We start from the raw sequence: 17,195 nt of genomic DNA, 5'->3' as shown, positions 1-17,195 counted from the left end.
ATGGCCGTAGAGTGGTGTCTGCGCTGTGATGTCCTGTCAGCTGTTGTACACCCCGTGTTTCCACAACCGCCGCCGCGTTTGCTGACCACCCTTACACCAAGGAGTGCGGCGGTCCCTCCGGGGTCCTGGGCCTGCCTGCGCGGCAGAGCTGCGGGCAAGGCGGAGCGCAGGCCGAGCCGGTGCACCCACACGGCACGGCACAGGCACGGATTCCAGCTCGGATCCCAAATGCTGCATAGCTGCATTGGCACAACCAAGGACCCGAGCTGCTCGGACCTTTCTCAAGAGGACCTTAGCCTGGGCGCAGAGCCACGCCGGCATGGCTACCTCCCTGCCGGGGGGTGCCTCCTCCCGGCACTCACCGCACCCACGTTCGCACACTCACAGCAGAGCAGAGGGGGTTTTGCAAGGGTTTGTTTCGTACGACTCACTGATAACAGTCGGGTTTGGACCTGTCTTTTTGCTGAGTTGCAACACAGGGACTTTCACACTTACTCCAAAACGTTGCCCCAAAGTGCTTCAGAGTAACACCAGGATCTTGCGGCTCCTGGGGCGGTGCTGTCATATGCTCCCTGTATAGCAACCAAAATGGTTTCTATTTTAAGAAGAAAAGAGTGATTAAAGTGTTTGCCTAGGCAGGTATTTCAGTCTGCTTTGATTCCCGTGTGACTTGTGGCAAGTCACATAGCCTTCCCCGTGCTTCACTTCCCTCCCAGCAACATAAGGAAAACAGTACTTTCAGGGATGGTAACGCTTTCCTACCCCACAGGCCTATTGCGAGAATGAATGTGAAAAATGCTCCAAAGTGCACAGACATAACAGCAAGTATTAGACACAGGTTATAATGGAAGACGGAGAACTGAACACTACAGTTGTGATTATCCTTCAAAACAGGACAAATGGAGAACCTGCAGAAAATAAACATGCAAGGCAGTCTGCTGAAGTGGGGAAGGGATGCCACAGTACAAATAGCCAAAGTGAACTTTGCATTGCTAAAAGTGTTTCTTCAGCATGTCCCATGTATGATTTTCTTCCACGCTTTTACATGTCTGATGTCAGTGACTTAAAGAAATGATAAAAAAAGTAGTACCCCATCTTTGTATGGAAAAGCTGCCTTACATATCAAGTGAACTGTTATATTCGGCAATCAGGCATACCATTTACAACTGGTAAAAAAATCTTTATCACATCAATGTGACAAGTATATTTGGACTATTCAGTAAATTAAATCAATCAACTGAAATTTACTGGGTTAATATATCAGGATTTAAATTGCTATAGCAGTATCAAGCAGGAGACAATATCATTAAAAAAAGGCACCTGAAGCCAATATTTCAACTGGTATCTTAAGGTGATCCCAATTAAAATTGGAGCCATGTGAAATTACACTCCCCTGAATCTAAGCATCAGACCATCTTATTTTTTCTTTTATTTATATTTTATTCATCTAAATCGGTATTACACACCCTCACAGAGAAGGAATTTGTCATTAGTTCTGACACCTACCTGTTATTGTTTACTGCAAATACCTCCAAACTGCAGAAAAGTTTTGTACAACTGCTGAACAAGATCTTACCACATCCTTTCTGTATGTTGGATCAGATCAAGAAATCTGATAGTTGGTGAGGAGATATTTTGCTGTGTACCAAGTGATGTGCTTAAGTTAGCAATAATAAATGAATGAGAAGTCCATCTATGTAACTTCTGTTTCATCTGCACAATTCCTCCAGACATTTGCATTTAGCTGCATGCCTAATGGTATCTGGCAGAAGTAAAAACTTAAAGCAATCCTGTGCTTACTCTGCTGCAAACATTTTTTCAATAGATAATAAATGGATACTGAAGGCCATAAGATTAAAACACTTGAGGATTTTTCTGTTTGTCTGTTTTTTATAAGGTGTATTTCACTAAGATACTGCTAGATGTACAGACTTCAATATTTGTTGTTCGTTTCCCTAAGGTAACATCCAGTGCTTTGCTGCTGCGATACACATAGCTCTTTTCAAATCAGTGGGATATTCCTATGTTTATAGTTGAATTGTGTTACGGCCCAGAGGACTAAGAGTAAATGAGCTCAGATCTACTGAGAACTGGGTGCCCAGTTACTGTAAAACCTCACGGTACAGCTAGGAGAGATGCCCCACAGAGTAGTGGCATTGTTTAAAAAAAACAACTGGGAAACTACAAGTGTGAGAAACAGCTTACAGGACTGGACATTCAGTGTCTCTGCAGGATTTTGAATGCAGAAGTCATCATAATGATACCCGACTCTTACACTGTGCTTTTTACTTATAGGCATGTAAGAACTTAAACAAGGAGGTAGGTATCATGATCTGTCTTCCATATAGGACAACTGAGTCATTAGACATGGAAATAACTTGTCCAAAGTCATCAGGATCAGGGATTGAGCAAAGAATTAAAATCAGGCCTTCTAAATTCCAGTCTAGTGTCACTGCTGCTCAGCAACCCAGCTTCTCTTAAACTATTTTTTTTCCAATTTGTAGTTTCTGAAGCACCGTGCTATAAATAGAACACACATACTGTGAGAATGTTTGCTCTCTGCTTTTAGGCAGTGCTTTCAGATGTTTCTGAAGTACAAACATGCTTTGCATTTTGAGATCTCAAAGGATATTGCTATCACTTCTTTACAATCGATACTTGACTATTTTGTATCAATAACAATATTTGTCTGTTTCTGTTTGTACAGCATATTGCACCGCATTTCATCAGCAATTGCAAAATTCTTTTCATACAACAGCCTTTAGTTTTCAGTAACAATTTTATGTTCCCAAGGAATTCAGGCTCAGGCCATGTTCATTCTCTTCATAGTTTTATGTTTATCAGTTTTGTATAGAATGGAATAGTTGGATTTGATTGAGGCTACCATCTTTTTCATTAATTTAATTTCAGTCCGTTGACAAAACTACTGAGGCAGGTACTGGTCTCACCTACAGTAAGAGACCTAAAACGTCTTTCTGAAGTTATTTAACAGACCTACCCTGCTGCAATGTCTGTCACAGTCTGGCTGGCTATGTCTAAAAATGAAAAACAGAATCTATATTCTTAGCACAAAAGAATTTACTTACAACATAAAGCGTGGTCATTTAGATTTGAAGACAAATTAATAAAAGATTCAGTTTTGCTAAACTATGCTGATGTCTAATACATTTTATTTAGGTTTCCTGACTGCCAATGCTTTTACCGGAGAAACACCTTACCCCTAAAAATCTGCCGTCATGCAATATTATTATTTCATTCTCTAGCCAATACTGTCTTAAGCTTTATGATAATGCTGTAGATCTTACTTTTTTAATTCATTAATGATATCTGAGACCAGTAGACAGACTGGGGACAAAAAGTTTGTTCACCTCTGTCCTGACAAACCAGTTCTGTGGGTCAACAGCAGATTTCAGTTTCAAGGCTGTCAACCTTGCCTTTTTCAAAAGCACCGTCTTCACTATAGAAAGCTTTTTAGCAGTTTTTAGTTTTCATTCTTTTGTATCGATTTTTATTTGCATTTATTCCATAACCAGTATTTGAACTCCAAGATCAGAGCTGTCAGCATAATCTTAAACGTTACTTAAAGGTCCACTTACAGTAGAAGCATTAAGTCATTTCAGTGCCAGATATAAACTATTAAATAATTCAATGTGTACTTTTTCAACAGACATAAATTATTGACCAGAAAATGGCCCAGCGAAGCCCAATCTTCCCAACTCTTGCCCCTTCTGAAAGGTACAGTTTGGAATGTAAAAAATAAAATTTTCATATTGCAGAGTATTATGTGTCTCTCAATTCCCTATATATCGTAATGCTGTGACTTGGGACTTTGGCATTAGTATGCAAAGCAAAGGGAAATGAGTTTACTCATTCAAATCATGACCCAAATCACAATTCCTTACTCAGCTTTTACTTAACCCTTTCCCAAAGAAAATAAATAGCTTAAACTAACCGTGTAGATGTCCAATCATACTATACTTTAGCCAGTCTTCTAATAGCATGGAATAAGGGTGAAAGCTCAGAGCCAGAAGTGACCTTTGTTGATGTTCTCATACATCTCTCTCAATATCATGATGAAAGTAAACTGTTAATTTGGCTCATTAACAGGAAACAACACAGAGAATACACAGTAAATAACAGTTCCAAGAAAAAGATCTCCTCTTTCAAAGTGGGGTTGAACTTGCATCTTCCACTTACGCTTCTGAAAATTTTCTTTGTTCTTTACAGAATATAGTGGCAGGAAAAGATTGCATGCATTAGCAGCCTAATTTTTTTCCTTTGAGCACCCATTAGCTCCATTGCTTTCCGTGGAAGCTATGCAGTGCAGAGCTCTCTTGAAAAATCCAGGCAATTATTCAAGGTACCCAAATGCAAGCTATTTTAGGGGAGAAAATTTGACCTCTAAGACTTAATGAGAAGCTTGTCGTAATTTTGGTCTCTCCTCAGTTTCTACATCTACATATGCTCCTGTCCTGTTCATGGGGGGACAAGCTTCTGTATGGTATTACAGGATAGCTGTAGAGACTTAAAAAAGGAACGGACACAAGCTACTCCTTTTTAATCTCGGTCTGTTTCCATTTAATTTGCAATATCTACCTTCTACAGTTGCTGCTTTGATTAAGCCTGAAAACTGTAGAGACAGATGGCATTACTTTGGAAACTCAATAAAAGAGTTTTGGATTTGGATTCTTAATCAAATTCTAGTTCCGAATTGTAACTACTTTTATAATGCTAATGTCTTTTTCTCAAGATCCTATGCTTTTGTAAGCTTCCTTAAAGAGTAGGAAAAAGAGCCTGGCCTGCCTTCATACAAGATACACACAGTAGCAAACACAGCATCCACTTATTTGTGGTAGTGGGCCCCTCCCTCTGCAAGTATTTTGGTCCTTCTCCCCAGTATTGCTACGTAAATAGTATCGCACTGTCTCCAGTGGGAAGACATTGCAGAGTTTTGTGTGGAAACTTAACAATATCTAGATATTCTTCTTCACTAGACGGGTTCGAAACATACCGCTGCATAGCCAGGCGTTAACAGCGGTCCCGTTGGCATCTGCAAGCCTGGTGGATCAGCTGGAAGACAGAATCCTAAGCCATGAGAAAACAACGGCGGCTCTTGTGGAACACGCTTTTCGCATTAAGGAGGACATTGTTTCCACTCTGCACAGAATGCAGAACAAAGGGGGGGGCGACCGGTTGGCTAGGCAACTCTTGGAAGAACATATCCGAAACATAACAGCAATAGTGAGGCAGCTTAATCGGGACATTGAGGTATGTCAAGAATTTTTCACAGGACTAATGCCATCTCAGCCACTAATTCCTTCTAATTTAATAAGAAAGTTTACCACAGGATAAGTAAAGGTCAGACAAGGTCTGAAGATCCTGCAAGCTTATAAATTGTTTTTATAACTTGAAAAAAATGTTTGCAAATTATGTAATTCTTTCAGTGGCTATGAAAACAGCACAGGATATTAGCATATAAACACAGAAACCTTTGTGGTACTAATAAGCTTGCTTTCAAAAGCTGCACTGGAAAACCTTGAAAAAAAATGAATTAATGCAGCACTAATACCCAGCTCAACTTCAGTCCAAAGGCTGTGCTGTATAAACACTAGGAAATGCCTTCGCTCTGTAATAAACTTTCTTTCACTTCAGACTTACTGACGACACCAAGTAGCCAAACCCAACTGCTCATTTTTATGACCTAATCATATGCAGATACGTGACTTCACGTCTGACCTCTGCTGCAATGAGCAACAGGGGTGTGGTGGGAAAAACAAAAGGATAAAAATTTCAGTCTCCATTCCATTGTCAAGTTACACTTTACACACAGTATGGTATTTATGTGCAGACTGCACACTAAGACTAAGAAATAATAAATTATGTGAAAGGTATCTGCTTTAGTATGACACAAGACAAAGCTTTTAATGAAGTAGTAATAAAATGGTATCTGACGTTACTGAAAAAGAGTGACATTTTAAGTGTACATTAAAAATGCCATACTGAGTTTATATCTGCGTATGAATGCTTTGTAGATGCTGCAGGAACAGATACGTGTCAGAGACAATCTCAGCTATGGAACAAATTCTACCCTGAAGAGTCTGGAAATGCGTCAGCTTTCTGGTCTAGGAGATCTTCGGGGAAGAGTTGCAAGGTAACACGGAAGTATGTTTTTGGGACTAGCTAATGTTGTTTTAATCTTGAAGTATGAATGTTAATGACTATGAGCTGAATTCAACTTTGGCAAAATTCCTAGGATAATTTTGCCTGATGTTTTCAGGAAAATGAATAATAATCCTTTGCATTTCAGTATTACATATTAAACTTAACAGTATCACCCTTAATTCCTGAAATTAGTTTTTAATAAATTACCTCAAATTCCTTAGGAATTTGGATTTGGTTCAGCTTTAAAAAGTACTATGGTTAGACTAGTCTATCTTTCAAAAAAATTAATTAGCACAATTATAAAGGCAGCATGGAACAATCTGCACTTGTAAAGAACAGAATAGTTGCACATTTTGCATGTATTTTAGAAGTAAAAATCTGTGCATTCAGTTATTGGTTAGCCATATTAAAAACTACACAGGCTACCTGACACGTAAGGAACAGAGAGGTTTTACAGGCTACTTGAAAGTCCAGGTTACAATTGTGCAACTACAGAGACTTCAGGTTGTGCCATAAACGACACATTTATAAACCCCAGTACAACAACATTTGCTTACGTGTCTGTAAAGTTGAACAAAAAAAGACAGGATACATACAGCTATAGAAAAAGGACCTAATGTGGCATAAAGTAGCTCAGCTCCTAACTTCAGTGGATCCTGATTTTGACCTATTGTCTATATTGTACAGATAATGTTTTTTTTTTTTTTTTTTGTACTTCAACTGATTTGGTGATAACCTTCAGCAACCTACAAAATAATCAGGGAGAGATTTTCCTTGTACTAAAGTTTTCTCATAAATTATGTGATTGTTTGTGATGTTTCCACCGTAACTTTCATAGCCCATTTTGTAAAGAATACTTTAGAGAGGTTTTAGTTCCTTTTTTTTAAGTTATGCACTATCCGTTAGTAAACAGGAATGAACAAGACCAGTTTATTTTCTCAAATCAGAAAGTTGACTGGAATATCTGTCTAGGGAGAGATATATACATCTGTCTCACTGAGAAATCCCTGACAAATTTACATGCTTAGATCTTCCTGCTTCTTTATGTAAAAAGTCCACTTCGAGATAATACTACAACCTGAGAGAGGTCCATATTCGGAGCAACACAGTCACTGATGCCTTGTGAAGCACAACATAGTGCCCCTGCTTTCAGTGAACTCCAGTGAATAAACACGTGCCAGCATGAGCTTCACAACGGGGCCCTTGCCTGTCCCGAGTACTTGGTTCGGGAATCAGTGGTGGACTAGCAGTCTGTGCCAGGATTTTTTCCTTCATTTACTTAAGGCAACACCCTTGTACTGTGCCTGGGTTGTAATTTATCTGATAATTGTACGAGATTATACCAATCTGTGCGACGAATGTTGGATATTTTTATTTATTACTATATGAGAATCGGTTTATGGTCTTTTAACTGTTACCTTCTATTCAGCATTATGCTCTCTCTATACAAATTTTCCATGAATAAGGAAGAAAATAAGCTTCCCTTTATCAGAAATTAAGTTAAAGCAGTGTTCCATGGGAGAAAGCTATCTGCCTTTATTTACAGACATATTCTACTTTGAAAATTAGTGTTTCTGTGAATAAGTATTATAGTAATATCTGGAGATCATGGTCAAGATGGCAGTTTGTTATGCTGTTGGCACTATACAGATACTTACCAGAAACCTTCCCTGGGATAAACACTTTCCGATTACTCTAGCCAATGTTCCTTACATAAAATAAACTGAACTCACCTAATACAGTTTCACTTTTACATCTAGTCCTGCTAGCTTTCCGATGAGTTGGAAGAATGAAACCTTAGAAACATCATGAGGTTACTGTGGGTTTCCAACTTACTGTGCATCAGTCCTCTGCCATAGTCAAGGTACTATGTATGGCTCAGGCTATAGTGGCAGTAGGCTAATTTAACTCCAAGTACCTCACGTTTGCTCTAGGCTAGAAGTGTGCAGATGGACAATCAGTGTGAATCAGTGTGTGAATCAGTTCATATATGCCGCATGATAGTAAGTCACCTAAGTCTGAGCCTTTTGGTCCTGTAATAATTTTAGTGTCAGTCTCAGTGTTCTGCCCAAATTTCAGTTCCACTGATTACATGCACACTAAACATCCTATTCAACTTCAATATTGGAGAGAGTGGTATTTATTTCCTATCACCAACTGTTCTGTAACATGTCAATATATTATCAAACAACTGTCTCCTAATTTCTTGAGGGTTGCTGCTTTTAACGGTGAGAACAGAGATCCCTACACACACGTGCCGTTCTGAAGCACAGCTCCAAAGCCACATTACCCCCAGTTCTGGAGGAGTGAGATTCAGACAGACCTCACAGTTGAGCTCACCTGCATCACAGAATCAACTCTTATCCCTAGAGGAGAAGAACACACATTACAGCTCATGTCTCTGGGCCATTTCTCATTAAGCATAACTTCTTGATCAATTTGTAAAGCATCATTATAGTGTTCACCACGAATGATGCTGTACATTTTCCTAAGAATCAGTATTATTATTAAGAAAAATATTACCTCTACGAAATTCAGTGACACATTCAGCAGAAAATTAGATAGATGCTGACAGATCCATTACTCCAGCCTCCTGTCCCTGATGCTGGCAATCTCATATAACACAGATCTACCAATTCTATTTCTAGTGACATTAGATCAGAAAACTCGTGAGTAGTGCCTTATTTATTTACAGAATAACTTGTGGACTATGATCACTTGTCTGATCAAACTGGGAAGTTTGAATACAGCAGCCTGGTCAGAACCATAGCAGTAGCCATCTCTAGAAGCTTCCTGATAGCTGAAACATCCAGAAAAATGGCAACTATGCATGTTCGAATTGGGCCTACTTTGCATATATAGATGATTTTTTAATATACATTATAGATCTGATTAATTTCAGACACCCTGGACTCATTACATGTAGGCAGATTTTCCTACACTGCACAGAAAATGAGCCTGATGCATCTGGGATGCACTGCATTTATGAACTTCAGAAGTACAATAAATCTGCTCACTCTGGCTACTTGCTGTGTACGAGACGCACACATCAAGGACTGATCTGGGCACCCTGGTCCAGGCTCTTCAGCATCTACCAGCTCCGCTGGTTCTTGCCAAGTGGATCCCCTGAGCCTTTCCACTTGCTTTTCACTACTTTTTTTTTCAGCTACTTGTTTTTCACTGAAACACTGGTATTTTAGTTGAAACATCTCCTGTTGTAATAAAACAGGAACATTAAAAAGCTGCATGTACCGTTATAGCATATTTATATAGCATCCTGTTGCAGAGTATTGGCATAGTTCTCTGCTCTATCTAGGCCCTGGTGACACCAAATAGAGTAACCATTGTGTTTTGATTTCTTAAGAAATCAAAGACAACAAAAATACTCTTCAGTGTGCCAGAAAAGTAACTACTGCTTTTGCCTACTATGACTTGGAAGGCAGTTGTTTGATAATTTCACTGTTTGTATTAAACATTACTGGTTTCTAGAATTATACTGTATTCTGAAACTAAGAATAATGCTTGGCACTACAAAATCTCTTAATTTATTCTTCATTTATTAATTTCACATAAGTACAAAGCTTGGCAACTGGAACTTTCAGAAAATGCCCTCCAAAAATTAAACAGTAGTTAAACAAACACATTTTACTGCATTTTTGCCACAAATTTCAACAACGCATATATGCAAGCGCACATGAAAAACTGCACTGTTGTTTGTATGGCCAGCTTTAGCATTTCAGACATGAAGACAAGAGAATTATTTATTCTGCATTTCTTTGTACAGAGTATTTTTATATACAGTTCTGATATTTTTAAACTAGTATTATTCCTAGAAATCTTAATCTATTTCTCCTTTCTTTCCTTGTGCTTTTAAGATGACCAAACATCGACAGTTGTTTTCGACTTCTGTCTTTATATCCATAGTCCACTGGCTTCATTTATATAGACAGCCTGATTAAATTACCCAGGTACTTAAATCCAGTGTTCAGAAAAATTTAGTTATATTTTTAAGAAGAATTCTATTGTTATTTTAACATGAATCTATCAAGAATAAAATCTATAAAGTATCAAAGCAGAACTCTCAGAGGTATGGGAAAATACGTGGGGATGTGTAATATGTCCTTTTTCCCACCTCCCCTTTTTTTTTTTCTTTTAAACAGAGAAAAATTCCAAACTATAATATGCCCTTTTATTTTGATTGCTGATTTTCTTCCAACCAATCATGCAGTAGAAACTTGAATCAAAATCTTTTGAAAGCCCATGTTTTTTCATACATTACATACATCTTATTATTGCCTCCCCCACCATTTGAAAGTTACTGGAAGCATGGACTAAAGTTATTTAATTGTTGTAAATTTTTAACTCAAAATATATACTCACATAACTAATATCAGAATCTCATTCTTTGTCTGCAGCACACTAATGTTTTCTTCTAGGTCAAAACTAATCAGGTGTTTGTGCGTATAATATATATAGCAAAAATACTTCTCTCTGATCACTTCAACATATGGACTATTGTTTTTTTTTAAAAAAAAAAGGCAGGATAAACATTCCATAACTACAGACAACGGAATTTAAACTTTATTTAAAATGGTGCCAACTACAGTACCCTTGTAGAAAAACCAAAATAATCTGATTATTACATACCAGGCTGACACTACATTTACATAGTCAGAATTTCAACGTTTTGGTTACCATGCGACTATATGACCTCTTCGATCATGTAACTGAGTTCCACAAAGAAGAGAGATGCACTGCGATTAAACCCAAAATACTAATTTGCCTTAAAAACAATTATAGATGCCTGCTGTTTACATCTGCTACAGTGGTTTCAAAGCTGTTGCTTTTTATATTTTCTGTCATGGCTCGGAGAAACAAAACTAACAATTTTTTTGAGCCCAGAGGCTTTTGGTGACTAGATGCAAGATGATTTCATTCCTCTGATTCTCCCTCATTGTAACAACATGGAGAGATTCGGCTTCTCTCATCTTTCTAAAGAAAACTGCCTGATTGTAAGACCTTCAGGTACAGTTCAATGCTGGTCTTCCTACAGATATTACTAATTGTCCTCTCAACACTGAGCTGCTAAACTATAAATTAATTTTGATGTGTTATTTTGCATTACTGATTGTTTTCATATTGAAATTGTACTGTAATACTAAGCAGATGCTCTGTTTGTCATTTTAGCTGTTACTTTCCCTTCACTTTCAATGATAATAGTAGTTACTGTAACCCAGGCGATGAAAATGCGTGGTGAAAAGAAAGCCTTCAAACTGAAATGTGACTAAAAAGAGGTTAAAGTGTGTCATTGGTTTAGGTAATGACTTAACATGCCTTAGCTTGTTCCATTTTCCTGCTTTTTTCTCCCTCAAATTGTAACTGCTGTCTGTCCTCCATCAGTTTCATAGATCAAAGCTGGTAACTCTGCCGATTACATATCTCCCTTGGCAAAAAAATATACGACTCATACTTCACAGAGGTCTTACTCCTGAAATTACAGTACTTACATTTTTACAGTTCAGTTAATGTCCTTACTGTATCACTGTGGATGAAATCCACCTGACCAAAGTATTTTTGAAATGTGGTAGAAAATGCACATATTCTATAGCACATTTATCCTGAAAATGTTACAGCATCAAGAAATGTTCCAATGTGAAGAAAGGAAACAATAATTATGTTCCAGAACTGCATTTCATAGGCTTTTGTGAGACAAAACTGCCATTGCTTTCAATGACAGTTTTACCTAAATAAAGACTAATAACTGTAAAATTTGCCCCACATTGTTTACCACACGTATTAATTGTATACTACTATTTCGCAAATAAAAATAAGAATGTAAAACTCAGAGGACCACAACTGCAATAAGGAAAAAGTGGTCCTCGGCTATTTGGGCTTCTAATCATGTAGGTGAAATCATACACACCTTAACAGATGTCTTTTGGAGTATGACAAAAACAGGCATTGAAATTCTGCATCTTTGCATTTGTAATGCAATTTCTCTGACTGATAACAACACTGTCTACACATATTATGTCAGTGCCAAGAAAAAAGGAATGTGTCAGACTTTGACTTCTAGTCCCATTTGGGAGCAGTTCCCTGAATACTATGATATATCACCATTTTTACGGTCTCATAAGACATTGTTTCGCTCAACAGCCAGCAATTTCACAGAAAAGCCCAGTCTAAAATGGCTAATTTAAAAAGCCTAGATCTTACATTCTATTCAGCTGTTGCTTTGGTATTTATTTATTCAAACAGGTGTGATGCTGGGTTAGCCAGACTGTCTGCAGAGCATAAAATTACGTATGAAAGACTTCAGAGCCTAAGTAAAGACCAACACACCTCCAAGCTGATCTTAGAATCTAAAATCAAAGAGGCAGAAATACAGGTATGGTATTTGGACCAAAGTGATCCATGTATGGGTAAGAGTCAATAGTCTAATTCACACAGACTCCATTACTGTTATTAGTGTGAGAGGCCACAGATTTACAAATGGAGAGGTGAATCCGCTCACAGTCCTTATTGGATTGAATATTTGTACCTAGCTGCATTACTGTACTGGTCTACCTGAAAAAAGGTCCTTAATTTGCTGCCTTTAACATGCTGTATAGAAGTGGCTAGTATTTAAAGGCACCTGAAAGGACTCCAGGAATGAACAGAAGTCAGTGATTCGTGGCCTGAATGGCTTCCTGAGGTTGGAATGTGAACAAGACATGGATGCTCTACAAAACTACCACAACAATGCAAGCATCACTGTCTCTCCCTGTAGATTTTGGCCTTCCCAGGATGATTTTATATGTATTTGAACACAGTTTTTGAAGGTCTGCAAAACAAAACTGGTTTTGGGTTCTGTGAATCCATTAATCTATCCGTCAGGTTTCTCTTCCATTGGGTACAAGAATGGAAGTGAGCACTAGATACAAGCAGAGACTTACGACATTTAAGGAAAAGGATTCTTCATATCTCCATCTCAAGGCCTTCCCATTTCTTGGGCAACAAAAGTATTTTACATCTCCATTTCGTGGTAGGTAAATGGTTAAAATCCACTTTACCTTTCCCAGAAGACTCAGTATAGTATATTAGTGTGCCAGCATGCTAGGAGCATATTGTCATGAGTTTTGTAAAGCAGAACAGTATGTTTTGTAGAACTGGGATGACTGTTTTGGTGAGAAATATTTTCTGTTGGTAATGACCATCCCCAGTTAAATCCAGCACTTTTGTCACTGCAATAGCCATTATACATGAGGTGATGAAGAGTATCCTTCAGTTTTGGTGGGGTGCTTTGCTATTTGTTTAATCTGCTTACGTGACAAAATGGAGATGTATAGATCATGTAAATTCATCTGTCTTAAGGAGGGGGGAGCAAGCAAAAGCTTTCAATGGAAGACTGTTAAAACTATTTATGGCTGAAAAATTACAGTTTTCAGCTTGTTGATACTTTTATCTTGCAAGATAGTATATTTTTCATTATAAAGTAAATATGCAAATTCAATACTCTTTGAAATGTCAGCAAAACCAGCCCTTCTTTAAGATCTCCTCTACTGTTATGAAAACATGCCAAATGAGACTGTGATGAAATGTTGTTGAACATGGTAAATTCTGGATTTTGTTTCAGATTTCTCATCTTCTCAGCAGAGTAGAGCAATCAATAATGCAACAAGAAGCAAAGCTGAAGATTGCCTACAAAGAGAGCAACCAACAGCTCCACCTTCTGGATACGAAGTGAGTGCCCGAGAAACTTTGTTGCTGCCATGCGCCTTGGAAGACAAGGCCTCAGTTTTCCAAGTTTGACTGTTGTAATCCTCAGGTCCAGGGCATGAAGCTGTTTAAATACGGATGTGTGCTCAACAGATATTACAAAAGCATAATGATCTGTCAAGTGGGACTCACTTACAACAACTGTTCTGCCCCTAAGATGCTTAGGCAATTCCGAAAAGCCCTCGTCACGTGTTCAGGCAGAACTTGTATTAAAGAACACTACTAAGGATTTCTGTAAGAGTGGCCTGGTACCTTGTTGCAAGAACTGTAGGAAGCAACGAATGCTGAAGGTGGCTGTCGCGAGTAGGGCAAAAAGTTCCACTCAAGCAACCAGAAGCGAGGCACAGCATTCACAAAGTGTTATTGCTTTAAATTGGTTTCAAATACAAATATATGACGCAAATACCTACATTATTCATGATAAGCTACTGTGCTACCCCTAGACATTATATATTAAATTCCAATATTAACTCCTCTCCAGGCATTTCACTCGGTGTCAGTCCTGGTTTAAGTCATCCGCATCCTTACTGCTTATTGCCATCCTCATGCAATCCCATCAGTTATGTCAGTAAAATTACTTGCAAACCAGATGAAAGAACAGATCCATATTTCAACTATTCACTGGAAAAAAAGACTGTCTAAAGAAACATCTTCCACTGGCACAACTGGTTGGTGTAAACTTGAGGTGGGTATAGGCAACGTGAGGCTATATAAACTGGCATTGGCACTAAAATAAACTGGTACCAAATCTTTGTTCAGATTTAAGACCTATGGACACAAAAATTATAATCTGAATGGATGACCACATTCTGTTTCCAATACTACAATGAATTTGCATCTACTATGCCTCAGAATGTTGTGATGTTTCGTGTAAGTAACTGCTATTTTATTCTACTCTTTCACCTTTATTTTCTAAAACAATGTTACCTTAACCGGTTTAGTAGCCTTAAAGTTCAAAGATTCACTTTAATATAGTGTCAAGAATGTATTAAATTGTCCTTTTTTTTTTTTTTTAATGAACATGATCCTAAAAAAGTCACCGCTGAATGACCAAAAGTTCTGCTCTTTTGTATCTGCTAATTTCTATTATGCTCTTAGATTAAAAAATGCTGTTGAGGAACTCAGCAGCCAGATTTTGTCTGCACGTAGCTGGCTGGAACAGGAACATGAAAGGATTGAAAAAGAGCTTGTGCAAAAAATTGACCAACTCTCACTGACTTTTAAGGAAAACACTGTAAGTTTCATTAAAATGTCCTAGTAATACTTCTCGGGAAGCACGCAAAAGCATTATTAATAACTAAGATGATGTAATTGAGATACTATTTGAGTGAGATTTTCAGACCTCCTCAATATCTGTATAACTCTTCTCATTGATGTCATATATAACATCCCCAAAACCTGAGTCTTCACATAAATCTAATCACTTCTAAGTAGATCGGTATTTTACCCTACAGTAATCAAGTCAGTTTAAACCACTTAATAAAAAAATTACAATTCCTTATATCTTTGCATTCCCTGTAAAAGATGATTAATCAATATCAATTGTCTATTTGGGAAAGACCACTGTAATTTCATATGCAGAGTAAATCATTAAAATTCTTTCTCCTGGCTCCAGGAAATGAGTGAAAGAGCTATTGAGGTGAAATTCAACCAAATGGCAGAGAAAATTGACAAAATAGAAGAAATACAGAAGGTAACCATGGAAGCACATGAAGCAAAACAGACTGAAGAAAAGATAAATATTCGCATTGGCAAACTTCAAAATGAGATAAATGAAGATATAAAAGAAATGAAAGCTGAAGTTAATGCTGGTAGGACCATGGTTATCAAGTTCTTTATTCTGCATTGTGGTAACAATGACTGACCTATAATAATATGCAAAATGCCTTTGCTTGTATCGAAGTAGTTTAAAGACCTTTGAGCCAGATGTAATGGCTGCACCTGTGGCATTGAAAAGGTTTTTCACTAAGTGTGAAATTCACAGCAACAAGAGGTGACATCTTAGAAGTGACAGCTTAGAAGTGCTCTCCCCAGAGCATACATAGGCATAGCTTGGCTGTGACTGGGGGCATTTTTGCCATCAGCACACAATTACAGCCCTGTTTTTCTTCAGAACTTTTGCTACCTTCCTAGCATAAAGCAGAATGTTATGGTAGGAACAGTATTCGGATAGTAATTATGCGATAGTCTTGCTTTTAATTATGAACTAATTTAATTCTCACCTGCAATTAGGATTTGCAGCTATCTATGAGAGCATTGGGTCTCTACGGCAAGTTCTAGAAGCAAAAATGAAGCTGGACAGAGATGAACTACAGAAGCAGATCCACCAAATGAAGCAGGAGGTTCCAACATGAGAAGAGGCTGGATCATGACTGCAAGATTTTGTCCGAGAGATTAATGTTTATCTACCTAAATAGACAGACTATAATTCTGTTCCAGTCTGTAATCCAAATTAAATGCATGTACCAAATGACACGCTGTTGTTGTACAGGTCTGTATGTTTACTCGAAGCAGTAAATGTAAGCTCTTCATAGATCAACTGATGACAAGCCTTTGTGGGCTGAGGTGCTGATTTGCCACTGCACTACTCTAGTTGCTCTCAGGAGATTAACCATTGTGTAAAACTGGAGTAATACATTGGTGAAACTGGCACCCAATTTTCAAAAGTCATTTCAGTGCTCGCCAGTTTCATAGGCTTGACCAGGCAGGGGTGGGGGTGTGTGTGTGTGTATATATATATAAAGCACCTGTGCACAGCTTCCACACATCCCCCCCCCCCCCTTTTTTTTTTTTCAACTAGTGAACACTTCCACCCCCCCCCCCCCCCCCCTTTCTTTTTTTTAATTAAAAAAACAAGTTGATATAATTTGTTGAATATCAGTTGGGGAAGGTTCTCCGTCTTGATACAAGTTACTTAATTGAAGTCAACAGACATTTTTATAGTGACTTTCTCTACCACTGGCTTCCTGGGGAGACAGAATTAGCACTAAACAGACCAATTTTCAAAACCTAGATACCACCAGAAAATCTTTGTTCATTTTTGCAAATATCATCTCTGTGTGTGTGTGTAAACTAAGTAGTGTTATATAATGTAGTTGTAGACTAAGATGATTCATGAACAACATAAGAAACTTAACTCACGTGGTTTTAAGTATTGTGACCTTTTAAAATTAATAACCAAGTGGAGTTGAGACAAGGTAAAATATGTATATAGAGTATTTTATAACTGGGTGTGTGTTCCTGTGACTTGTTTCATTATATTGGTGAAAGGTTGG

The 17,195-nt window shown here is 37.9% G+C and overlaps 1 protein-coding gene across 1 annotated transcript; it reads left to right on the top strand.

Moving 5' to 3' along the window:
- Positions 1-3,688: 3,688 nt before the first annotated feature.
- FAM81A (family with sequence similarity 81, member A) lies at positions 3,689-16,560 on the top strand. The gene is made up of 8 exons (XM_010292779.1): positions 3,689-3,735; positions 4,995-5,268; positions 6,033-6,151; positions 12,421-12,550; positions 13,778-13,884; positions 15,019-15,154; positions 15,536-15,731; positions 16,153-16,560. Exons 1-8 carry the CDS (start codon positions 3,689-3,691, stop codon positions 16,272-16,274), a joined length of 1,131 nt encoding a protein of 376 aa, XP_010291081.1. The 3' UTR covers positions 16,275-16,560.
- The last annotated feature ends 635 nt before the right edge of the window (positions 16,561-17,195 follow it).

This window comes from Phaethon lepturus, unplaced genomic scaffold (assembly GCF_000687285.1).
Source record: "Phaethon lepturus isolate BGI_N335 unplaced genomic scaffold, ASM68728v1 scaffold36768, whole genome shotgun sequence".
Taxonomy (NCBI): domain Eukaryota; kingdom Metazoa; phylum Chordata; class Aves; order Phaethontiformes; family Phaethontidae; genus Phaethon; species Phaethon lepturus.
The sequence above is the reverse complement of the archived record's forward strand: the minus strand, read 5'-3'. Positions and strand labels throughout refer to the sequence as shown.

Coding starts and splice junctions, on each gene's coding strand:
- FAM81A (XM_010292779.1), top strand. CDS start 3,689: ATGGCCCAGCGAAGCCCAATCTTCCCAACTCTTGCCCCTTCTGAAAG. Junction 6,152..12,420: donor CTTCGGGGAAGAGTTGCAAG/GTAACACGGAAG, acceptor TTATTCAAACAG/GTGTGATGCTGGGTTAGCCA. Junction 12,551..13,777: donor TCAAAGAGGCAGAAATACAG/GTATGGTATTTG, acceptor ATTTTGTTTCAG/ATTTCTCATCTTCTCAGCAG.